General features: G+C 35.8%; 1 protein-coding gene across 2 annotated transcripts in view; it reads right to left on the bottom strand.

Moving 5' to 3' along the window:
- Positions 1-23,818, bottom strand: part of MYCBP2 (MYC binding protein 2) — a 196,503-nt gene that overhangs the window by 134,068 nt on the left and 38,617 nt on the right. For both annotated transcript variants that reach the window (XM_050708276.1, XM_050708273.1), the window contains exons 5-17: positions 22,408-22,604; positions 21,944-22,186; positions 21,598-21,669; positions 18,386-18,482; positions 13,510-13,583; positions 12,233-12,371; positions 11,385-11,461; positions 9,612-9,816; positions 7,016-7,180; positions 6,141-6,299; positions 5,444-5,648; positions 3,347-3,492; positions 1,162-1,263 (exon numbers count right to left, since the gene is read on the bottom strand). In XM_050708276.1, the coding sequence (XP_050564233.1) occupies positions 1,162-1,263; positions 3,347-3,492; positions 5,444-5,648; positions 6,141-6,299; positions 7,016-7,180; positions 9,612-9,816; positions 11,385-11,461; positions 12,233-12,371; positions 13,510-13,583; positions 18,386-18,482; positions 21,598-21,669; positions 21,944-22,186; positions 22,408-22,604 (1,881 nt within the window). The remainder of the gene's footprint in view (positions 1-1,161; positions 1,264-3,346; positions 3,493-5,443; positions 5,649-6,140; positions 6,300-7,015; positions 7,181-9,611; positions 9,817-11,384; positions 11,462-12,232; positions 12,372-13,509; positions 13,584-18,385; positions 18,483-21,597; positions 21,670-21,943; positions 22,187-22,407; positions 22,605-23,818) is intronic.

Below are 23,818 nucleotides of genomic sequence, written 5' to 3'. Positions count from 1 at the left end.
TGTCCCTAATATTTGACAGAAGCACGCAGGTCCAATATCACAGACATAAAAATAAAGGCTTCCCCCTCTCTACCGCAAAGCTAAAATTAATTGCAAAGATTCAAAGAAAAATATTCTGTTATACTCCACATCCGTAGGCTCTCTTTTTCCATGTTCCTTACTTGTGATAATGCTAGTAATTTCTTATAGGCAAATTAAATAAAACCAAAAGTTGCCCCACAAGGTTCACTGGCTTGGACTCTAAGAAGTAAGTTTGATCACAATGCACACTATATCTTAGGAAAAAAAAAAAAACTAGCTAAATCTTAAAAGAAGTTATTTATAAAAAATACAAATCAGACATTAGTGACAGAATCAAAATGTAGCATTACTAACACAGCAGAAGCTTAAACACCATAAAATTTCAACAAAATTGTTCCTCTCCCCAGCGCACAATAATATTACCAACCACATCAGCATGCTTCTCTAAAATATTATGAGTTCTATCAATCTAAAATCTCTCAACTTTAATTATTTAACAGATTAAGATTCTGAGATATATTAAAAAAAAGAACAGTGCTGAAATCTTGTTTAAACACAGTCTGTTTGTTTAGAATATCAACAATAATTCCTGAGGTAGGTAATACAGAAAGCAGTAAAATTTTGAAATGATCAAGTGTTTGTTGTTTAATTTCATCAGTGTACTGGATCATTTCAGGCTATTCAAATAAAGAAAATTTCATTTTATAAACCAAGAAATCTTGCTTACTATTATAGTACAAAAATTCATTAATAATTTATAATAAATAATTCATACTATAGAAAATGAGCACTGGACAAGCTTGCAGACATTTTAAGTCTTTCTGTATAAAGACAGTTTAAGCATTTACAGTAAATAATTATTACTCCATTTTGAAACAACAAAAGTGAAAATTGACTACATAAAATTAATACAAAATGCTACTCTTCACCACTGAAATTTTAATGAATACACATTAACAAATGCATAGACTTCTCCCAATATTCCTAAAGAAGGCTAAATAACATAAGCTAGTTTTTTAGGTTCTGATTTGCGTTTGATTACTGTATCAGCCTACTTAACAAAATTAGTTAATTTCCATTCTTAGAAAACAGAGTAAGTTTGCTTGGACTATTCAAGCCTCTCATCACTAAGTCACTTACCTCTTCCTTCTTCCAGTCTATGTCTCCTGTTTACACGCTGCCGCTTTTCTTCTTGCCGTAACTGAAGGTGTTCTTCAATATTCACTCCAGGAACAGGGACAGCTACACAGATTAAGAAAACAAAACAATTTTTAAAGATAGTTTTATGTATTATGAGAGTAATAAACCCCAGTGGAAGTTTAGTAAATGGAAACTGAAGCCAACTTCCTACCTGTCCCTTATGTGGCTCTTACAAAATATTTAGGGGGGGAAAAAAAAAAAGGAGATGAGCAATATTTCTTAAGAGTACTAGACCTTTTCTCTGAATTTTGATTTTCATGAATCTGCCACAATTTCAACATTACTGATTAGTATTTAATAATTTTTATCAAGCATATTACATATTTATGGTTAGTTATCTGTTATCACAGTTATCTCAATTTTTCCCCAAAAAAAATCAGAACGGTTTATTAACAAACATAAACACAAATGACAAACATAAACAATCATAAAATAAAATGTCAATAATATTTTAAAATATTTAAATCACTTAAACTATACAAATATCTGGTCTATTTAAAACGTTTTTAAGACATGGTTAAGAATGCTTTAGCACCATATGCTCTGTCCTTACAAAGAAACATTTGATTACTTTAACACATGGATATATCTGTATGTAAATCCTGACTTATTTAACAACTAGCTAATTTAATACGAATTCAAAATGTACTGATAAGTACTTTTGTACCATGGATCACCTTGAATGCACACAACAACAGAACTGCTGTTTGCACTGCCTTTTTTCCATGTTTCTTCAGGAAATTGTAGCAATTTTATATACATATATAAACTGTGGCCCTGATATCAGATAAAACAATGCACCTTGAAGCACTGTCACTTTTCTCCAGGCAAATGTGACTTAATCAATTCAATGCCCTCACCTTAAAACTATGCCAAAGCCCAACACAGGACCAAGAGCTATCTATCCTGCTAGGAGAGGAGTTAGCAAAGCAGGGATAAACACAAAAACCTTAACTCATCCTTGGTCATGCATGAAAATAGAGCTGTTAAGCAGAGATGCTGTTGTTACATTCACTGTCAGTGCAATACGGCATAAATCTACTTCTGTAACATTAGGGGGTCCTTAGTGTTAGAATAACTTATCAAGAGAAACACTCCAGTTAACTTTTATGTGGAAAAAAACTCACATTCAAATTATAGCATAAGATTTTTGATGACTACTTTTCAAAAAAAAAAAATTTAAAAATTGGTGAGATGCACAAATATTTTAACTTAAGCATATGATTGTTTTACACTCCTTTTCTGTATCAGATACTGCTTCTATGCAGGATTAAGGCCCCTACTTAAATCTAAAAAAAATAAGGAAGAAAGAATAAATATAAAAAACAAATATATAAAAAAAATAAAAAAGGAAGAAAAGTTGGACCTAGCAAAATCTCCTAAAATCTGTAACTGCCTAGATGTAAGTAGAGAGAATATAATATTAAAAATGCTACTATAACAGATCTTAGAACAAGGAAAGACTTAAGGTGGTGTTCCTTATGTGCATGTGCGTTTTTAAGTAATTTCCATACTCCCGGCAACATACCTACTCCAAAAAATTCTGAGAAAAAAGAATTTCTCAAGAAATTATATTTCCCATCTTTTGCCATGTCTCCAAATAAGATCACAGAAAAACTCAAGCTATCAAAAATGGGCAAGAACAACTTTGTAGGATCAGCCTTAGTATCCCAACCACACAGGTCAAAATGGCACACTCATATCTATAGCAAAGAAAAATTTAAAATGTTTCACTTACCAGAATGATCCCACTTTGCTACACTAACTATAAATAAATCTGCCTGATAAGTTATATTTTATCCATTTTAACACTCTTATACTAAAATTATCATGTAAGTCCAGAATTTGCGAGGAAAGAACTGCATAAGTTATGGTAAAGTTTTTATCATACAACACAAAAAAAATAAAATGCAGGCAAAAGTATTAACTGAAAGGAACATCTATTTCTACACTAACCTGTTATTCTAACTCAGATTTCAAAAGTCAGCAATAGGACTGATTTTATTTAAAGAGTACAAAGAGAAGTATCAAAGGAAACAAATGAAAAACCCCACTTCAACTGGAAATAAAAAATCGTAGTAAGATAAAAAAATAAAAATAATCTTCCTAATTTCATATCACTTACCCAGTAAGAGATCTAAAGGTATCATCTCTTTTACAGCATCAAGGATTCCTCTTTGCCTTGCCTCCTGGCCATCCAGTTCTCTAGCACACGCCTTGCAGCAGCCACAAACAGCACAGCCCGACTCACCTGAGCCACAGCCACAGATTCTGCAGCAAACAGAGTTACTTTATCAACACTTTTAATTCTCATGCATTATTGGTGCCTTGGTAATTAAAACATACATGCTCACAAACAGAACAAACTAATAACGTAATTCTTCCCAAGATAAACAGAAAGTATAACTGGTTTATATCCTAGATGCTGTTGCACGGTGCCTGGGAGCATACACTGACAATGCACACCTGAACTGACTTCTCGGCATAATGTTTCTTTGTTTAATTAAATGCACACTACATGAAAACACAAACAGGGAAACAGTGAGCACATGCAATGCTGAAGAAAGTAATGGCAATGTGCAAAGCAGTGGTCCTTTATGCTGCTCAAACCTGAAGTAACAGATAAAATCAAATGGAAGACCAAGATAAAATCTTCCATCATAGGACAAAGAAAGGTTATCCTGTAGCCAACAGCTCTGTAAGTAAAATACAATAGTTCAATTGGAAGGGACCTACACAGATCATTAGGTCCAACAGCCTGACTGACCACTTTAGGGCTAATCAAAACTTAAAGCATATTAATAAGGGCATTATGTAAATGCCTCTTGAACACTGACAGGCCTGGGCAATCAAGAACCTTGCTAGGTGCTTGGGTCAAACAAGCGTTTGACCAACCTCACGGTATTTTTCCAATGTCCAGTCTCAACCTCTCCCGGCACATCTTTGTGCCATTCCCTCACGGCACATCCTTGGTTACCACACATAAGAGGCCAGCACTTCCCTCTTCACTTCCGCTCCTCGGGAAGATGCAGAGGGCAACGAGGTTACCTCTGAGCCTCCTTTCCTCCAAACTAGACAACCCAAGTGTCCTCAGCCTCTCCATGACTTCCCGCCCCGTTATCAGCTTTGCTGCCCTCCTCTGGACACACTCAAGCATCTTGACATCATTTTTATATTGTGAGGTCCAGAACTGTATGCAATATTCAAGATGAGGCCACAACGATGCTAAATATGGCAGGAGAATCACCTCTTTTGACTGGCTGGCTATGCGGTTTGCTTTCTTGGCTGCCAGGCCACATTGCTGGCTCCTGTTGGGCCTGCTGTCAACTAGCACACTCAGATCCCTTTCTGCAGGGCTGCTCTCTGTTCACTGATCTCCCAGTCTTTACCTGTGTCCAGCATTACTGCGTCCCAGGTGCAGAACCCAGCATTTTCCTTTGTTGCTGACTGTCCAATGCTCCACTCTATCTAGGTCCCTCTGTAAGGCCTCTCATCCCTACAGAGTCAACAGCACCTCCCAGTTCGGTATCACGAGCAAACTTGCTAAGTTTGCAGCAACTCCTGCATCCAGATCATCGATAAAAATGCTGAACAGAACTGGCCCTAGAATTCTGCCCTTGGGAACCACTAGTGATCAGTCACCAGCCAAATGTAGCCCTATTCATAACCCTCTGCACTTTGCTGTTCTGCGAGTTCACCACTCAGCGTAGTGTGAACCTGTTCAAAGCACAGCTGGACAATTACCCAGAATGACACTATAAGGGGCAGTAGCAAAAGCCTTACTGAAAGCCAGAAAGATTACGTGTAACACCTTCCCTTCATTCACTAAGTGGGTGACCTTATCATAGAAGATCAAATTACTAAGGCAGGACTTTTCCTTCATGAACCCATGCTGACTATGTCTGATAAGAGCTTTGTTCTCTAAGTGCCTTTCAAGAGACATTTTTGGCAAGAGACAATCTATACTATTGGTCATATTCAACAGCTTCTAGTAAAGCAAAAGGTACACCCTAAAGAAATTTTTAAAAAGCATTTAAATAAGCTACAACCATTACAAGCTATTTACAAAAATTTTCACTTATTTCTGATTTTAAAAGCACATACCTGTTTAAATATATTATCTTAGATTGAAGTTTAAGAACACAACAGCTCAGTTTGAATTCAACACATGCTTTACCTGTTCAACCCACTACGGTAAGTCTATTTCCGCACGTCTGCTTACCCTCCAGGAACTCTGTCAGGACGGCCACTACTAACGCAGCTAGCTCCATAGCCTGTGCAATCCCCACATACAGTGCACACCATGCACTGCTCCAGCTTCCATTTATGCATGCCTGGAGGACACATCATGGACTTCTCATCTTTTTCATCCAGTTCCTCTTCTAGATCTTCATCCATTGCTGTTGCCATGTTCTCAACTCCAAAACCTAATTGGGATATTGAAAGAATAAACATCTGTTTTCAGAGCTCAGCAGTGGCTACTGAAAAAGATCTGAAGAACATTCACAGATCAGATTTTAAAAGGAACAACTACAAATGCCTGATTTGTATGCTCAGTCAGCATAACGACACCTCTGAAACTTTTCCAAGCATGAGCTGGGGCATGTATCTAGCCTTTACAACTAAGAAAAGAAATAACAAGGTTTGGTTTTATTAGTTGTTTTAACGAAAAGCTTTTTCGCCAACAAAAGTAAATGAGATTTTTTACAAAGCTAGTTTTATTAGAATGTACAAAACCAAATGTTTTTGAAGCAGAAGCATTTGTGCATGCCTGCTTTGTTGTGTTTTTTTTTTTTTAAGTACACTGTATGTGCTTAAGCATTAGTATTACAATTATATTTTAAATAAATACAGTTATGCTTTTTTCCTTGTGATATTTTCCAGCATACGAAACAAAAGGAAAAATCTAGGTTCCTCACCTTTTCCTCCCTGGCTCATGGAGCCTGTGTCTCTTCCACATTGTCCTTTATTATTTACACCAAATGTCCAAACTTCTCCATTTTTCATTAACACACAGGTGTGAGCTTTGCCCATGGCTACTTGAGTCACAAAGTGGCCTTTCAAATCTGTTACTAAACCTATATGACACAGAATAGTTGAGTGGTTTATTGCACTTTCTACTTGAGATGAAAACTTCTGCAGTATTACACAATTGCTAATGAATACTGACAATTATTAAATTAACACTAAGGCAGAAGTATAATGGATAAGGAAAACAAGTGCTAGAGTAAGAAGTAAAAAGAGCATTAGTCCTAGACCATGTCTACTGCAAAAAGAAAAAAGCCAGAACTAAAATAAACCCTGCCCTAAATCACTAATTTTATAAAACAATTCTAAAGGTGTCATAGTCCCATTGGCTTTATTTCTTTAAAATTTTGTTTAAATAGAGATGTACAGGATCATAAACAAAATCAAAACAGGCAATTTTGTGCACAGAGAAACTTATAAGGCCTGGTTTCCTGCAGACTTTGTCCATAATATGTCTCATTTTTCTGACTTTCCTGTGTGGCTGTCAAGTGTTATATTAAGAACACAACTGATTTTATTTTTTTTCCCTTAGTGGATACATTCATTTGGGAGTTTGTCCCTGGTGCTGCTATATATTTTTACAGAGCTTAAGGAAACTCTGTCTTGTCTTTCTATTCGTCTGTCATATCTGGCTGAACCAGCAGAAATTCAGAAATTTATTAGGAGAGTAAGAAACACACAAACATCATTTCCACAGGCTAAAAACTTCAAACTAATTTCAATTACTCTATTTAAGAAATCATTTAAAAGACAAATATTAGCTTACTTGTACTATCAGAGTAAATGGCATCTTTTCCAAACATGTAGAGTTCTCCATCTTTTGAAATTACAGAACTGCTTCCATTATTGCAAGCTGTAGATATCACAATCTTTCCTTCCATTTTGATGATTTTTTTAGGCTTATATGGTTTTGACTGCCGTCTGCTTTTAGCTTTAAATAAATTAATAAAGTACATGTCATTTTACAAGAAAGCTCTGAATACATAATAACATTTGTTTTCTAAATAGGGTTTAGTTTTCAGAATACTACTGAAAAAAATCCATCTATATGATCTCCCAGTCTAATTTTTACTGGATTGCACTGGTTTCTCTCAAAATTCAATTGCAAAAAAAAAGTCATGAGTTGATATCCTTGTAATGAATCTTCATGCTTTTTTTTTATTATATATACACTGAACTAGCCTCATACTTCATGAGCTTTACAAAGCAATATGTAGTCCAAAAAAAACAAAAATACTAAAAAGTCTTCAATGCCACCTCAGAAAAATATGTGACAATATATGCAAAGTAAGCTATACAATTAAAAGTTTTGTTGTTATTTTCTAAAGAAAAATATTAAATTCCCTGTTTATTAAAATGATACTTAAAAACAGTTGAGTCTTAACAGATTCCTATAAGGAGAAAAGAGAAGTACTAAAAATTATTAAAAATCAACAACAACAACAAAAAACCACCCAGATTGTTTGCACTCTGTCCTTAAACAAAACAATAAAAGAACAGCTAAAGACCAGATAAAACAATTAACAGCTACTATTCCTGCCTATGAACTTCACCCAAGTCAGAGAACTGAGAGCTACCTTTAATTGCTAACAGTTAACGTTCTCTACAGAGAACATGTACATGCACTTCGCAGGCAGAAACCCATATCTTCCTGCCTAGGTTTAAAAGGAATCAGAAAAAAATTGTAAAGTTTGAGCACATCCACTCTAAGCCAACTTACAGAGTGACAAAGACAACTAGATCAGTCTGAATACAGTTGAACTTTTAAAAGAACTGAGAATAGCCTGATCAGGTTCCTGATCACATTCTCCAGTAAAAAGACCTAGTGCTGAGATCCACTTCAATTCCCGTTACTCAAACAAAAGCAGTGACAGCAATTTACTTCAAAGTCCTAAACTTCTGTTTCATCCGAAATTGTAGATTAATTTAATACAACAAAAAGAATCATTTGTATTTAGGTAACTTCCAAATAATTGCCCAGGGAAATCTTGAAATTTCTGCTTTTAAATATATTTTCTGAAATCTTTTTGCCTAAAATGATTAAATCTCTTAAATTTACTCTAAATTTACTGAAGAAGAAATACGATTTTGTTCCATGCAATTTTCAGTAGATTTGCATTTAAAACTCTACAAGGTTACTGCGGCCAATACCATGTTTGTTATCCACAGATTTTTATACAGGAGTAATACTAACTTCCTGTCCCCTGAGCACGTTCAAGAATCCCCTCTACATGCATGATCAACTATGTTATAATATAAAATGTTCTTGCCTGTATTTTAGTTATGTCATATGGGAAAAAATACACATTCTTGGAGAATACTGTCCATGTAGTTGATCTTTCACAGTAACACTAGGCTATATGTGTTTTGTTTCAAAATGAGCTATGCCATACCTTGTACATGGAGCCCAATGATTTTTAGTTAACAGCGTCATTGAAAGGTAAAACTACTATACAGTTAATTGAGATAAAGCTGGGTCCAACCTCATGTTGTACATATATACACATATATACACCCACACATACACACTTGAAATCTATTTTAAAATTCTATTTTAAATTCTAACCATCTAGTACTGCATAAAGACTTGAATTTGATATTTCTGACTGACTACACTGAGGCACAAAAATTCCAGTATTATTAAAGTCTTTACCATTCCCCAACCCACCTAAATCTCACACAAACTAACACAACAGCCTGTTTCCAAAAGTGAAATATTTAATTTTGGGCGTTATTTTTGTATTATTTTTCTATAATTTCTCCATAATAGAGAAACATCAGCTGGCAAAACACCAGTTTACAAAGTTCTCTAAAACAACAGCGAAGAGGCAAAAGTTTGGGTCTTCAGATTTTCAGACAAATTCCCAGACAGACTGCATGGCCTCTCGACTGAACATATGACTGACTTTTATCAGAACAATTTTAAAGTAGCACTCCCACCACAGAATCCAAACTGTGCTAAAAATGAGTTCAACATCATTAGCTGAGAGAAACAGTGATGCTGGTTGTTTATTGGGGTAAAATTCAAACCCAGAAATATTTAATGTCATTGGAAAACTTTACTGAAATACAAGGAAGTTCAAAGTTCACAAGAGTGAAGTTTTCATAAATATCCAATTTTTGCTTAAAGCATAACTTCACAAAATTAGCTGCTGTGCTCACACCCGAAATCCCTTTAGTATGTGGTAATTACTTCAATACAACTCTCAAAAACTATTCCTATAAAATGTATCTGTTACATAAAATAATTCTACCAATGGCGTGCTTTCAAGTTCTTGGAAAATGTTAACAATTTTCCTTTGAAATTAAAAAGTAGTTAACAGGCTTTTATCAACTACTGATCAAGCAAACCTAATACATACTTGATTCTCCATCCTCTCCTTTACTAGCAGAACCTGTGAAGAATATACTTCCATCATCTGCAACAAGTAAGGCATGTGAACCATCATGTCCAACAGAGAACTGAATAATCTTTGGAGATTTCGTGATTGGTAGTTCAACCCATTTTCCTGCTGAAGGTCCACCTTGTTTGATTCCAAGGCTTTGATATTTGCCAGTATAATAAATCTAGGAAAAAAACAGTATAACATTTGAAGTTACACCACAACACTTCAACATGTATCAGTTTGAAGCTGCACTGTATTTAATGCCTACCACATTTCAAAATGTATGGAACTTTTCCTGATATAACTATCTCTATCCTAAACCCATGAATTTTGATTTAATGGGAGAAACATCCTGATTGGATTCTGCTTGGTTTGAAATATGCATTCTACTGAGAAACAGATAGTTTTAGTATCTAATTGTTTGGCTTTACAAATTAAATACACAAGAAGAAACTGTTCAAGAGAAACTATTAAGAGGAAACTAAGCATTAAAAACATTTAAGAGAAATGTCTCTGTAAAAGCAATAGGGTATAAAAACAATATAAATAATGAAAACCACAAATTTTCTATGAATGCTAATATATATGCTTATATAATATGCTTAAATATATATATATATAAAACCTATTTTCAGTAAATGCATCAGGTCAGTGAGCACGTGAACAGTAACATAAAACACAACATGTCACTTGAACAAATACAAAATGACTGATGTGGACAAAAGACCTCCTCTAGACAGCACTATGAAATGGATGTGTTAACATATGTAGGCACTTAAAGCCATTTTTCATTATGTCTTATACAGTGTATTTTATGCTTAAACACACAACTTAAGGGACCAAAACTAGGAAGTTTGCTGACTTTAACTTCAAGAGAGCTCTCAGTCTGAAGATCAAAATAATTTATCTCCTCCTATAGTCTGAAGAGTTCTAGCTTGACCAAATTCTAGGTTTCGTATTATTAAATTTTACTGGGAAAAAATAGTTAAGCTTATATGTGATTATTTTCATGAATCTCACTGTTGTGATGAGAACATAACAAAGCCTCATTCCAATACAGCAACAAAATTCTGAGCACAGGAAAAAAAAGATCTATGCTTATACATGTGAAATAACATTACTTTTCCAAACCGACATACAAACACATTAAATAATGTCAAAAAGTCATAGTGAAAGTAAGCAAAACTATTTCTAAATTTCAGTGAATGTGCAAGCACCTCTGAAAAACAGTCTCTACTAAGCAGAATCAATGTATCAAATGACTTAAAATCAACCAAAAACTTCTAATGGGGGAAATTTCATGATAATTGTCTGAAGGACCTGAAAAAAACAGACTGAGACATAAACGGCTATTGTTAGATGGCTTATGGAAAGTCATGAGGAAGTCAAGATTTTTGCAAGTGTGCTAATACATCATTTGTAGACAAAAGCTAATCTCTCTCCCTCTAATATAAAATAAAACCCCACACTGTCTCTAAGTAAGAGTGACTGTAGAAATTCCTATAAATTCAACCAAACAAGTAAGCCACAGATTACCCAAGGGTTCCAACTTCATCTACTTATGTTTTCAAATAATTATTTGCATTTTTCCCTTTAAAGAGGACTCTGAAAATTTATTTAAATACAGTCATATAAATTCATTCTAACATATTAAGAAGGCAAAAAGAAATTGTTGAAAATAGTAATTAAATTTAAAAAATAGAAATATATTGATGCAACTTGCTGTTTATTACAAAACATTTTCAATACCTTTCCACTAGCAGTTTTCATAAGGGCAAACTCTCTTCCAGCACCAAGGACAGCTGATTCCTCATCAAACCCTGTACCTGTGCAAGGAAGATTGCAGACAGCCAGTCAGTTTTACCGCGCAGTTCCACAGATCAGTGTATGGACTTAACTCCATCAGGGAGAGTTTGTAACAACAAAGGTTCTAAGAAAGCTGCAAGTGAAACAAATTTTGCTGCCAGAAGGCTTACTGGGCTAGACATGGTGGAGTTGTTCAAACAGGAAAAAAACACTAATGTAAGAGCAACTGCACTTGGTCAGACAAAAGGTCAATGTAGCCAAACATCCTTTTGTTCTGCCAAAAGCAGTCACCTAAAATAGCAAAAAAACAAAGCTAATGCCAAGTGACTTTTCCAAACTACCTTCATAGATACCAATGGTTTACCATCTCAGAAATTCTGACACAAAGGCGGTTTCCAAATATGTTAGTATCTATCTTTCAATGCATTCCTTTTCCATGAATCCAGCCAGTAGTCCTTTTAACTTTCATAAACACCGACCCACAGCAAGGAGTTGTACAGCTTAAATACATGTTATGTGAGCCCTGTGATGAAGTTTAAGTTTCAAACAATGCTATAATTATAAACTAAAGGAAAATACTGCAAAAGATAGAAAGACTGTGGTTCAAAATGACTGTATGGCTTACTATGAGTCAAGCAGTGTTTAAGCTGTTTCAAAAACCTCATACTTCTTGATATTTGTAATGGAGTTATACCTTCCTTCATATAATAAAGGCAAACAAAGGGAAGGGCAGGGTTTCAGTCTTATTTGAATTACTAGCTTACTATTAACCTTCAAAGAACAGGACTTACTGATAATGTGCAAGTCTTTTTCCAGATCAAACAATGAGATGCCACAGGCATGTAAGCATTTTCTTGCAAGCTTAAGCTGCAGTTCCTGTTGCAGTACTGGCTCAGTACTAGTTGCAAATATTCGCACTACAAAGCCATCCTGTAATAAATAAAATATTCACTTTTTTATTGAACAATAAATACACTGATTTACTTTTCACAGTCTGAGTGTATAATCGTATATCAGAGCAAATTATCAGATGGCACACAGATAAAGTAACATTTAGTACAGAGGAAAAAAGAAGAAAATGGTACAGAATGGTCTGAAGAGAAGTATCTGACAGACCTTAAAAATATTTCGAATTTGCTACGAAAACAGTGAATTGATATAGAAATAATTAGCTTCCAACTTCACCACAGAACTCTTGCTTTCACAATGATTTGTAACCTTACTTTAAGCCCTCAACTCCTCCTGGTTCATAACTCAAAATTCTAAGTGCAGTTTAAGGATGACTTATTTAAATAGTAGCTAAAAGAGGTTTCTGTTTACAAGTACATTCATCTGGCCATGTTAAAAACAAGTTGTCTGAACAGGGAAACTGGTTAATACTGGTTTCCTTACAGATGCATGTCTAGTATCTGTTGTCTACCCTGCCCCACCCCAGTCCTGCTCCATCCGTGTATTACATTTTTCTCATGGGCAGTAAACAGTGACCAGTCCAGAACTATGAATGCAATAACTGCCTGCCAAAGAAAATATACAACAGCTAACACGGTTTCGCCTCTCATCGAAGCACTTACTAGGGTTTCCACAGCTTTGGCCAGTAGTCAATTTTCATATAAACTCTACTGGAATGTAGTGTATCTTTGGTACCTCTTCTATTTTTGCTTCTATTTTTGCGACTTCTTCTATTAAGTCTGTCTGCAATTCTCCAACAAGTACCAAAGCAATTACAGGAAATGAAATTAAGATAAAAATTGCACTAAGCAGCTTATCCCACAGAGCCCCTACAGAAGAACATGTTAAAAAGCCATATTTTTTTTTCCCAGAACTTATCTTAAAGTTTTATTGAAAGTTTTATTAAAACTTATCTGAAAGATTTCCATTACAAATCAAACTTGGGTGAATATACACATACATGGCAGTTTCTCATTACCTTTAGCTACATGGATTTCTTCCTTAGATGTGTTAGCTAAGAAAAAGCCAAACTTTAAGCAAAAATGAAATTGTATACATTTTGTAAAATAAAGCAATTAGGTGAGATAAAAATAGTTTACCCATCATATATAACACTTACATCTCTAGATGCTGCTATTTGATTAATATATTCTCCATCAGTGAAGAGGATATTCTGCCCTTCAGTATGACAATCTGTGAAATATGGAGTGCGCTGATTAGTTAATATTAACATATATACACAGTTCTCTGCTTCCACTTAATTTACTCTCACTACAGTCTAACTACAAGAGTTCTAGTTAGATCTACAAAGAGAACATACTGTCCCGATAATGTGTTATGATTTTTTATTAGATCTCTTCTCTCTCACCTATATATTACATATATTACTCCTCCGTCCCTTTACAAGTTATTAAAACTATTTCTGTTGTGTGAAATGTAAGAGGTTACCCTGATATTTAATTGTAAAATAATTTACTATTCACATGTGAGGGGTAATCTAAATTTTTGTAACAGAACTTTCGGTTTTGCATAGGAGTCTTTCCCATGCCCCAAAGACTTTTTTAAGCAAGGTTCATTATCTTTAATAAAAGTTTACTAAGTCCAGCATATAAAACCTACTGAAATAAATGAACCTGAGAGAATCGAACTTCTCATCGTTTGTTTTTCCATTGTTCATCAGGAGAAAATCTAGCGCTTTTTGGAAAACTGTAAGACTTATACTTGCATGTATCATGCATTTATTGAAAACAGGTGGCCACTTCCAAGAAAAAAGGTAGGGAAAGAATTCTGCCCACATTAAAGAAAAAAAGAAGACGACTACTTTCTCTACAAGTTTAGAGGTATACCCCTATGCAATGTCTTCTATTCCTGCTCTGCTGATGGAGCTACTAACAAGGGAGATTCTGTGTCTTGTAAAGTGTCTCCTTCATTGATTACACAGAGGAAAGAGGCCTCTCCCAAAAATACTATAGGACAACTATTTTATGCTCTAAGTACCTGCATAATAACCTAAACAAAGTTCCAGTATCGGTCAGTTTATCTAGCAGATTTAACACTAGATGAAACATGCACAATATGTTTCCAGCATAATCAGCAAATTTGTTAGTTTTTGCAAAGTAGGTAGAGAAAGTACTTTTAATAAAAATAATACAGCTGAAAAAAACATACTTGAAGAACTATTTACAAATCCAAAATATTATTTACTATTTCCTGCTATATTGTCTAGTCCAATAAAATATCTTACAAGGAATAAAATATGCGTTAGGTGGCCTACTCTAATTCTCACATCTTGAAGTAACAGACCTAAAGCAGAGCACATACAAGTATGAAACACAATGTATGTAAGCATCAGGCAGGATGGAGAACGGCATATACACTGAAATTTGAAATACTGCTCTCTCAACACTAAGCTCAGATTTAATGACTGAAGTCAGTTCACTTTATTCTCTATGCTGCAAAGTGGTATTAGTAATGTAACAGAAAGAGTTGTCAATAGCTTGAAGTTCCAAAAATAATCTAAATGACATTTCTGAAAGGCTACAGGAAGCTGGATGTCTTATAGGTAAGTATTAAGATCCCTTGAATGGCATATGATGCGCTAACACAAGCGTAACTGTCAAGGAAACGGGATATTCTTGCCATCACTTGATCCATATTACATTGTTTGGCCTAATTCTTGAGTCATTACTATCGAAGAGACAAGCCTCCCAGTAAACAACAATTTTGGGTAGTTGTTCATGTAGTTGTCTGGTTCTTTTGGAAAGGAAACTGGGAACAGGTGTGCCTTTTTAAAATAGATTCTTCAGAAGACTTCCTAAACATTAGCACTTGATTAAATAACCCAGATGCATCAATAAATATCGTATTAATGGGGAGAGGATAAAATGGAAGGTGAATGAAGCATCTGCAAAAAGTAGGACCATGTAAGTATCTCAGCTAGCAAAGTGCTCTTCTGATCATCTGTAGTCTTATTCATTCGTTATGGCTTTGGAAATTTTTCTGGGGATCAAGAAAAGCTACTCAGGGTTTCCGTTTGGAGAGCACTGTAGCAGAAGGTTCTTACATCTTACCTACATAACTTAACTATAGACACAGGCTAGTCACAGCCACTTCAAAAGCTCCAAGAGAAGATGACTGTCAAAAATCACCTTCCATATTCATACAAGGTATCATGAATGTAGTGCCTGCTATTAAATACTACTAAGCTTATCTGTTTTGGGCTCTACAATATAAGAAGGATATAAAAATACTAGAATGTTTCCAAAGGAGGGCAACAAAGATGGTGAAAGGCCTAGAGGGCATGACTTACGAGGAGCAGACGGTTTGTTAAGCTCAAAGAAGAGGAGACCGAGGGTTGACCTCAGTGCTATCTACAGCTTCCTCATGAGTGGGAGCAGAGAGGGAGGTGATGATCTGTGCTCTCTGGTGAGCAGTGATAGGAGAGGTGGAAATGGCTTAAAGTTGTGTGAGGGGAAGTTCAAACTGGGTATTATAAAAAAGGTTCTTCAGTAAGAGGGTGGTCAGGCCCTGGAACAGGCTCCCCAGGGAAGTGGTCACAGCTCCAAACCTGTCCGTTGTTCAAGGAGCATTTGGACAATGCTCTCAGATATACTGTTCAACACTGACGTTGCCCTGTGTGGAATCAGGAGTTGGATTCAATGATCCTCATGTCTGCCTTTAAACTCTGCCTATTCTGTGATTCCACCTTCAGTTGTGGTACTATGCAGACCAAGCGAACAGCCCTTAGTTCCAAAATACTTACGCAGTTTTAAAGAACAATGAAACCTTCTACTTCTTCAGCTGAATGCAGCAACCTCTCTCTAAGGTACATAGTGAGAATTACCATTAAAGAAACAGTTAAGATGAAAACCTCCTCTGTAAATTCAGGTCCAATCACACAGCAAATCACAGAATTTGGTGATTATTGTATGATATTTCTACTAGGAAGGCAAGATCGACAGCTCAAAGACAGTGTATGAAGCTTTGCAAAGGCATTCATTAGATGCAAGAATGTTGACAAATAGTCTGGTAGTTCCACATACATTGTTAGATTTGCTAGATCATCTGTCAGAGCAGAAAGACTGCCCTTTGAAAGAGAAGTTTATAGTTTCAAGAAGCTGGTGGATCCTACTGTCTGAGAAAAGAGAAGATAATGTTCCACAGTTCATAGAGTTTTCTATGCCACATGACTTTCAGCTACAATCAACTCCTCATCACGTTACCCAATCTCCTACTCACCCCTTTACAAATAAATACGAATGCCTTATTTAAATGTGTTATGACCAACCAGGGCTTTTGAAAGAGATTAACTCCAGATAGAACTACATCTGAATACCACACCAATTTGGAGGAAATACTTGGATTCATATCCGTGTTCAGCTGTTAGCAAGGTCACTGCCCTCTAGTTCTATCCGGTGTGGTTTTTCAGAACTATAGAACATGCTATGAGACATGGGACAGCCATTACTATTTGGAGTTATGTACATACTCGGGTTTCCTCAGGATAGATCACATACTTGCACCCACCTCCATTTTTTTTCCTTTTAATGGGAAACAGAAATAACAAGAAGTGGAGCCCTTTCCACTTGTTCTAGCCAAAAGAACAAGGCCGTTACCTGCTCATAATAACTAAGCATGAGATAAATGTGTGTAAGTGCAGAAAGCAAGACAGCAAAGTTCAAGGGCTGAAGTACAAAGGGTAGCAGTTACAGACAACATCTAGCATCCACTTCAACACTATCACAAACCACACAAAACACAATTGTGTGACAATTTGTGAGGGATTTCTGAAGGGGTATTTCCACGGTTTTAAGATTTGCTTTTTTGCACTGAAGGTTTAATACATTTCTATTTAATTTTTGTCTTTTTGTAGTATAAACAGGCTGTCTTGCAGAATGACCCTTGTTTTCACCAAGATTTGCAAAAGAAAGCTAACAGCTTTGAGGTGCAGACTTCAAATGTGTTCAAGTGTCTCTTAAGGCCTGCATAAAAAATAATACTTTGCTGATCAGTGATAACACAGTTAAGGACCTCAAAGGACCCTAATGGCTGAAGCTGCCTTGAGGTGAAGAAAGTGGAAAAAACAATCCTGCGAGGCAATTTGTCAGGTCCTTGAACATGCTCTCACCCAAATTTCTCATATATCCCCATAAAGACCAAGCAGCTTCAAGTGACACTAGCATTTTAAGGACTATGCAAATGGTTGCACAGACTAGATTCTACATGCATACTTTGTTTCAGAAAAACTGGTTTTGAAATATTGGTTTTGAAATACGAGAATAGAGAATTTTTCAGAGGTTTCAGTCAGTGCCTTATATATGCCAAGATGCAATAAAAAATCTTTCTTCTAATCTATAAGAATAAACCTGTCGTTGTTTGATAAAAAGATATTCTTGTGCCCTGCCTGTTTGCATGGGTGGCTAACAGACAAGTTTCACCAGGAAGCCATTAAAACACGTTGGAGAAACATCCTAATTTTCTAAGCAGAGACACAAGTTATAAGGCTCCTATGAAAAAACAAATAAATAACAAATACACTAATTGAAGCATTAAAACCATGGTCCATCAGTGTTCGTTAGTCTCCTTCGGTTTTTAGACATATTTCTGCCTATATTCAAAATCAAATGGCTGTGGTCATAGTTTGTGATTACCTCCATTTAAAAGATACTGGAAACAAAGTCATACCTAAGCCAAATTATTAAAGCCTGAACTAGAAACAAACAAAAATTCTTTAAGAAGGAAGCTAAGCTCTTGGAGTCTTTAAATTGAGATAACTATACATTTTTTTAAAATTACAATATTCTTCAAGTAGTTGGTGTAGATGCAAAACCTCTGAATGAAATCCTGCAGCTGGTCTAATGCAGCAAATCAAAGCCATAATAAAGCAGTCTTTTTCTCATCTCAAAATCTATTGTGATTTCTCTTCTGCCTGCTTGAAAATACACAGCATGTAAACAGTAAACTATAACCATCTTCTCAAATCTGGAGGTTCATACCTGGCAAAGCAACTGTACCGTCTTGTTCCAAAGTTTCAGGGTTTATTCTTATGGCTGTCATACTGTGATTGTTCGCATCTCTATATAATAAATAGCCCTGGTAAAAGTAAGAATATACACATTGGTATGAAAATAATCTCAAATACATCAAAGGTTATTGTCAAAAATGAAAGAGAGTCAATTATTATTTTAGGCATTGTGTAAATTTTTTCTGAAACATTTCACATTAAATGTGCTTTACTTTGATAATCAACTCTCTTTTCAATAATTAAATTCTTGGACAAATACTGGAAATTTGGCACCCTCCACACTTTCCACACAGTGATCAGCATGCTGATGCTCACATACTGCTTCTGAAGCGACATGGAGTAAATCTGTTCTTCGTATGTGTATAAAATACAGTTAAAAGCCATGGCAAAAAACATGTTACTGTCCCCATTTTCTAAAACAGTGAAAGATTTGCATGAATTTCAGGAAGAAGATGCATATATTGACCCACATAGTAGACTGAACATTAATGAGTAAGTATATTAAAAGATTGGAAGATTTTTTCAAAAATGTAAGTTAACCACCTTGACTTCCACTAGGGACAGTCTTGTTTTGCAAGCTTTCTAAGCTCTTCATGAAAGAGATTCCCCCAAAGTACATAGGGATTTTGGTGACAGCAGCCATGACACAAAAGGTTACATAAAATGAGCTATTATATTGTTCACTTCCCAGCTCCTAACCAGACCTAGGTGAAGGGGCATATTTAGGACTAATGATTTCCCGTTCCAGTTTCTCCATATGTAGAACACCTTCAACACGCCCAAATTACCTACATGGTCAGCAGCCCACATCAACAAGTATATTGAAGTAGTACATCTTTTAGTACACTTTAGCATACCAAACAGTATCTTCTCTCTGTTCATATGTGGGTTTCTTAGTTTTTTGTTTTTGTTTTGTCTATGTTTGATTTAGTCACCAGTTTAGTTGTTTCTCAGTAAAAAGATTTACCTACCTGAAAGCTCAGGTTTGAGATTTATTATTTACAGCTATAACTTTGAGTGCACAAACAAACACGGACAAATATGTTTTGCTTTACCTTAATCTAGATAGCCTGCGTAAGCCCACAATTCTACGTAACACACATATGCATATGAGAAGCACCTGGCAACTTTCCTCCTATGTCTTTTTAGATCTTGCAAAGCGTATTGAACCCTTCAAAGATGCTGAGGAGCAGCGTAGGAACACAGTCAGGGAATTTACATTTAGAGAACATTTCTGCTATAAATGCAGCCACATGAAAGGAAAAAGATTACTCAAGAGCACCTATGAACATATTCATTAAATGTGACTGAGGCCAAGCAAAGTAGTATTCACCTATAGGAGGGTTCCAGAGACCGATATGAATAATGACTAAATAGTAATTCTGACAATGGCAGTGTCACACCATGAGATTTGACACTGGCTGGCACTTGCTTGAAGCACAACCGGTCTCAGGTGGGGATTTACCCATCTAAGAATGAATGCATTTCACAGGGTAGTCACTGAGGCCTAACCTCAAAATACATTCACTTGCCAAAGAGTCACGGACCCTAGTTATGATAATCTAACTTGAATGAATGAATACATCCGACCCTTTTTCTTCCTTCTAAACTACTTGAATTTTCCTGGATACATTAATCAAAGCCAAAGGAAAAAAAACAATACACAAACTAGGAAAAATAAGTAAAGACCATTAAAGAAGATAGAAAAGCTTTAGTCTGAAACAACATGCATGATGAAATAAGAAAAATCACTTGAACTTGAGCTGACTTAACCTAGCAACTGAAGGGAAATGAGACTGTGGGCACATCTCACCTCTTTTATGGTCACATACTTTGCAGTAAACGAACCTTACGTATCTTCCTATAAATATAGCACCAGACTGACTGTTTTCCAACTAGCAGTATCTTTGTGCACAATCACTGTGTGAATGCATACAGCTGTACAAGCATTCAAAGAATAATATTAAATATATTTATAGCCATGTGCAGAAATGTCCAAATATGTAACTGTATGTAGTGAAACTGTATGGATCCTATTCCTTTCCAAACTGATAAAAAAGTTTCCTGAACGAATGCATCCTCACACATTTGTATCAGTATATGCTTTGATAATCTGTCGTAATACTAAAGAAAATCAGCTATCATATAAGTGATATCTGTAATAACAGAATATGTATTTATAATGAACAATTTCACTTCAAAAGCATGGTAAGGTGTATACCTAGTTTCACACAGGGACAATGAGATCACTTGATTAACAGTAAATATACAATAAAAATATTAGTACAAAAATGTAGCAAACTCAGTGTTCTTTCAATTAGTTGTTTGGTGTTGTTTTTTGTTGTTGTTGTTGTTTTGTTTTTTGAGAGCACTCAGTGGTAATAACAGGATTCTGAAAAACAAACAAAAAACCCCCACACCAAAACTTTTTCTATAATGAATGGCAAAGGTATAAAAAAAGTTAGCTGATATTCCAGAAACTAACTCTAAAAAACAAACCATCCAAATATAGTTTACATTTCCCTGGGGTAACATCAACAATTATTTCTACTTATGGTTTATGTACCCTTCAATCCACACTCAATGACCTAAAGAGCACTTCTATGTTTTACTGCAAATGTTTTAAAAAAAATTGTAAATTGGTATTATAAGCATTTGCTATAGTACTCTGCTGCAACAGCATTTTTACATCCACCAACTTACTTTACTGAAGAAGCAGACATCAAGTAAGTGTGACTGCACAATTCATAAACTTAAACGCTGAACCATCATACTTGAAGAAACTCTTCCAGTGACAATGCAAATAAATGACACTTCATTATTCCCTTCTATATACCATTAGATGTTCCTTATTTTCCACAATAACTTGAAACCTTATAATTATAATTATATTTATAAATTTATAATATATATAAATATATATTTTATAATATATATATAAATATGTTTATAATTATATTTATATATAATTATATATTATGTGTTATATCTATTATATGATAATATATTTATAATTATATTTATAAATATAAATATATTTATATAATTATATTTATAAACTTTTATAAATAAAGTCAAAGGAGCAATAGAGTATCTATGTAAACTTTCTCTAAGCCGTTCTCTACTTAAATTACTCTTGGAAGGGTGGGGAGGGTGCTTGTTATGTTTTGAGTATTCACCTACCTGAGCATAGCCTAACCAAGACTTCTTCTCCTTTCTGTTTTTGATGCGGGATGTAGAATTATATATATGGCCCTGGGAAACCAGACAATTCCATTTGTTAAACAAATATCAGAATGACAATTCTACAATTAATCAATCGTTTATAATCTAAACAACATCTTCAGCCATACTGAGAAGTGAAAACTGTAGGAAAATGCTGTAAAATTCTCATAGAAATCAGTGGAAAAAATTAGACAAAATGTAAAAGAGCTGATCATTACTAAGTTACAAAAGATTCTCAATGGCAACGGGACATCTTAAAAGCTAATATTTTAATTATCATTCATCAGACAAGAAATGACATTACCCTCACTGTCCCACTATATCCAGAGCCAATTTTGTAAAGTCCATCTTTACATAGGAGATATAGGAAAAAACCATCGCTCTGAAGCAGGCACTGGTCATCTTCATCTACAGATATTTCTTTCAATGGCCATTTGTGCATCAAGGCTGCCTTCTTTATCCCATTACTGAACCAGTCCTGGATTTGTATTTTGCCCACCAAAACTGCCTGTACGCTCCGCTGAAGAGAGTTTAAAATGGTTGGCACCTAAAAACATTAAAACAAAAAGTGAGTTAAAAAACATGCCTATTTTTAAATGTTCTGTTTTCTGTTCTCTCTACATCTCAAGAGAGACTAAGAAATACCTACTCTTATTTCAAAAAACAGTGAGAAAAAAATTAACTGAATTTACGTATCAGATCATTTTGGAATTCATGTAGATATCATTTACACAAATTTCCAGATACGGAAAAGTTTTATTACACAACCTGAATAGTTTGACACGCATGGCTGCCATTATTGGTGAGGATAGCAGAGATTGCTTGCAACGTTCTTCCTGTCTCCCCCCATGCAGCTACCAAACTGAAGAGGCAAGCGCAGGAAAGTGCTGTCAAGGACTGTCCTGTACTGTCGTTCATTCCCGTGCTACGGACAGTTATCTCCAGAAGAAGCTGGAACAGGGATTCTGCAGATAAAACACAGCAGTTAAACAGACAAGTCACAAGATCATACTAGACAGTTTGCCAACCAATGGGAAATTAATTTTAAACTTACAAATTACATGGTATCTTCCCATAGCCATTAAGTCTAACCCTATTTCCACGCAGAAAAGACAGCCCCCCATTTAAATAGGGCTATAATAATCAACCTTAACTCTACGTTCCTTTTTCACCCAGAGAAAGGTGAGTATGGAAAATCACAAGGATGGAAGAACATGAAAAAGCTTAAAGTCTTCCTGTTACAGTGGAACACTACTATAAGTGACAAGTCAGAAGGAGTTACTTTACCTGCCTATTCAGTTTACTTCATTACTGAGATGATGTGTAGGTTTTCACAAGCTTTGTCTAATCTTTATGAACATTATCCATATTGAAGCACAGCCCATTTTTCAGAAATAAACATTTCAAATAAAAGCTTGAAAATTACTTTAATCATATGCAAGGCTGAATATTGGTACCAATCAGGGTGTGAACAGAAATTTAATTTTTGTGTGTATTGGGATTACATGGCAAGGTGTGGAAGCACAGGCTGCAGGGGTGGCCTCTGTGAGCAGAGCCAGCAGCTGCCCCAGGTCAGATCAGAGCCAGCTCCAGATGGCTCCAAAAGAGACCTGCTGCTAGCCAGAGCCAAGCCAGGGACAACAGATTGAAGAAAGGGGAAAAAAAACCTGCTGTGCAACAGCAGCTGGGAGAGTGAGGACGGAGAATCAGCCTTGCAGCCCCCAAGGTCAGTGCAGAAGGAGGGCAGGAGGTGCTCCAGGTGCCAGAGCTGAAGTTCCCCTGCGGCCTGTGGAGAGGTCCCTGGTGGAGCAGGCTGTCCCCCTGCAGCCTGTGGAGGACCACAGTGGAGCAGATCTCCTGGCAGGACCTGCTGCCCATGGAGAGGAGCCCACCCTGGAGGAGGTTTTCTGGCAGCATCTGCAGTCCTGTGGGGGGCTCGTGCTGGAGCAGTGCATTCCTGAAGAACTGCAGCCCGTGAATGGACTCATGCAGAAGCAGTTCTTAAAGAGCTTTGGTCCATGGGAAGGACCCCACACTGGAGCAGTCTGTGCAGGACTTGTATCCTGGGGGAGGGACCCCAGGCCGGAGCAGTAGCAGAATGCGAGGAGGAAGAAGCAGTAAAGATAGTGTTATAAACTGACCACAAACCTCATTCCTCATTCCCCTATGCTGCTTGGGG

Source organism: Cygnus atratus, chromosome 1, assembly GCF_013377495.2.
Source record: "Cygnus atratus isolate AKBS03 ecotype Queensland, Australia chromosome 1, CAtr_DNAZoo_HiC_assembly, whole genome shotgun sequence".
In the NCBI taxonomy this organism is placed as follows: Eukaryota; Metazoa; Chordata; class Aves; order Anseriformes; family Anatidae; genus Cygnus; species Cygnus atratus.
This window is presented reverse-complemented; position numbering and strand designations above follow the sequence as displayed.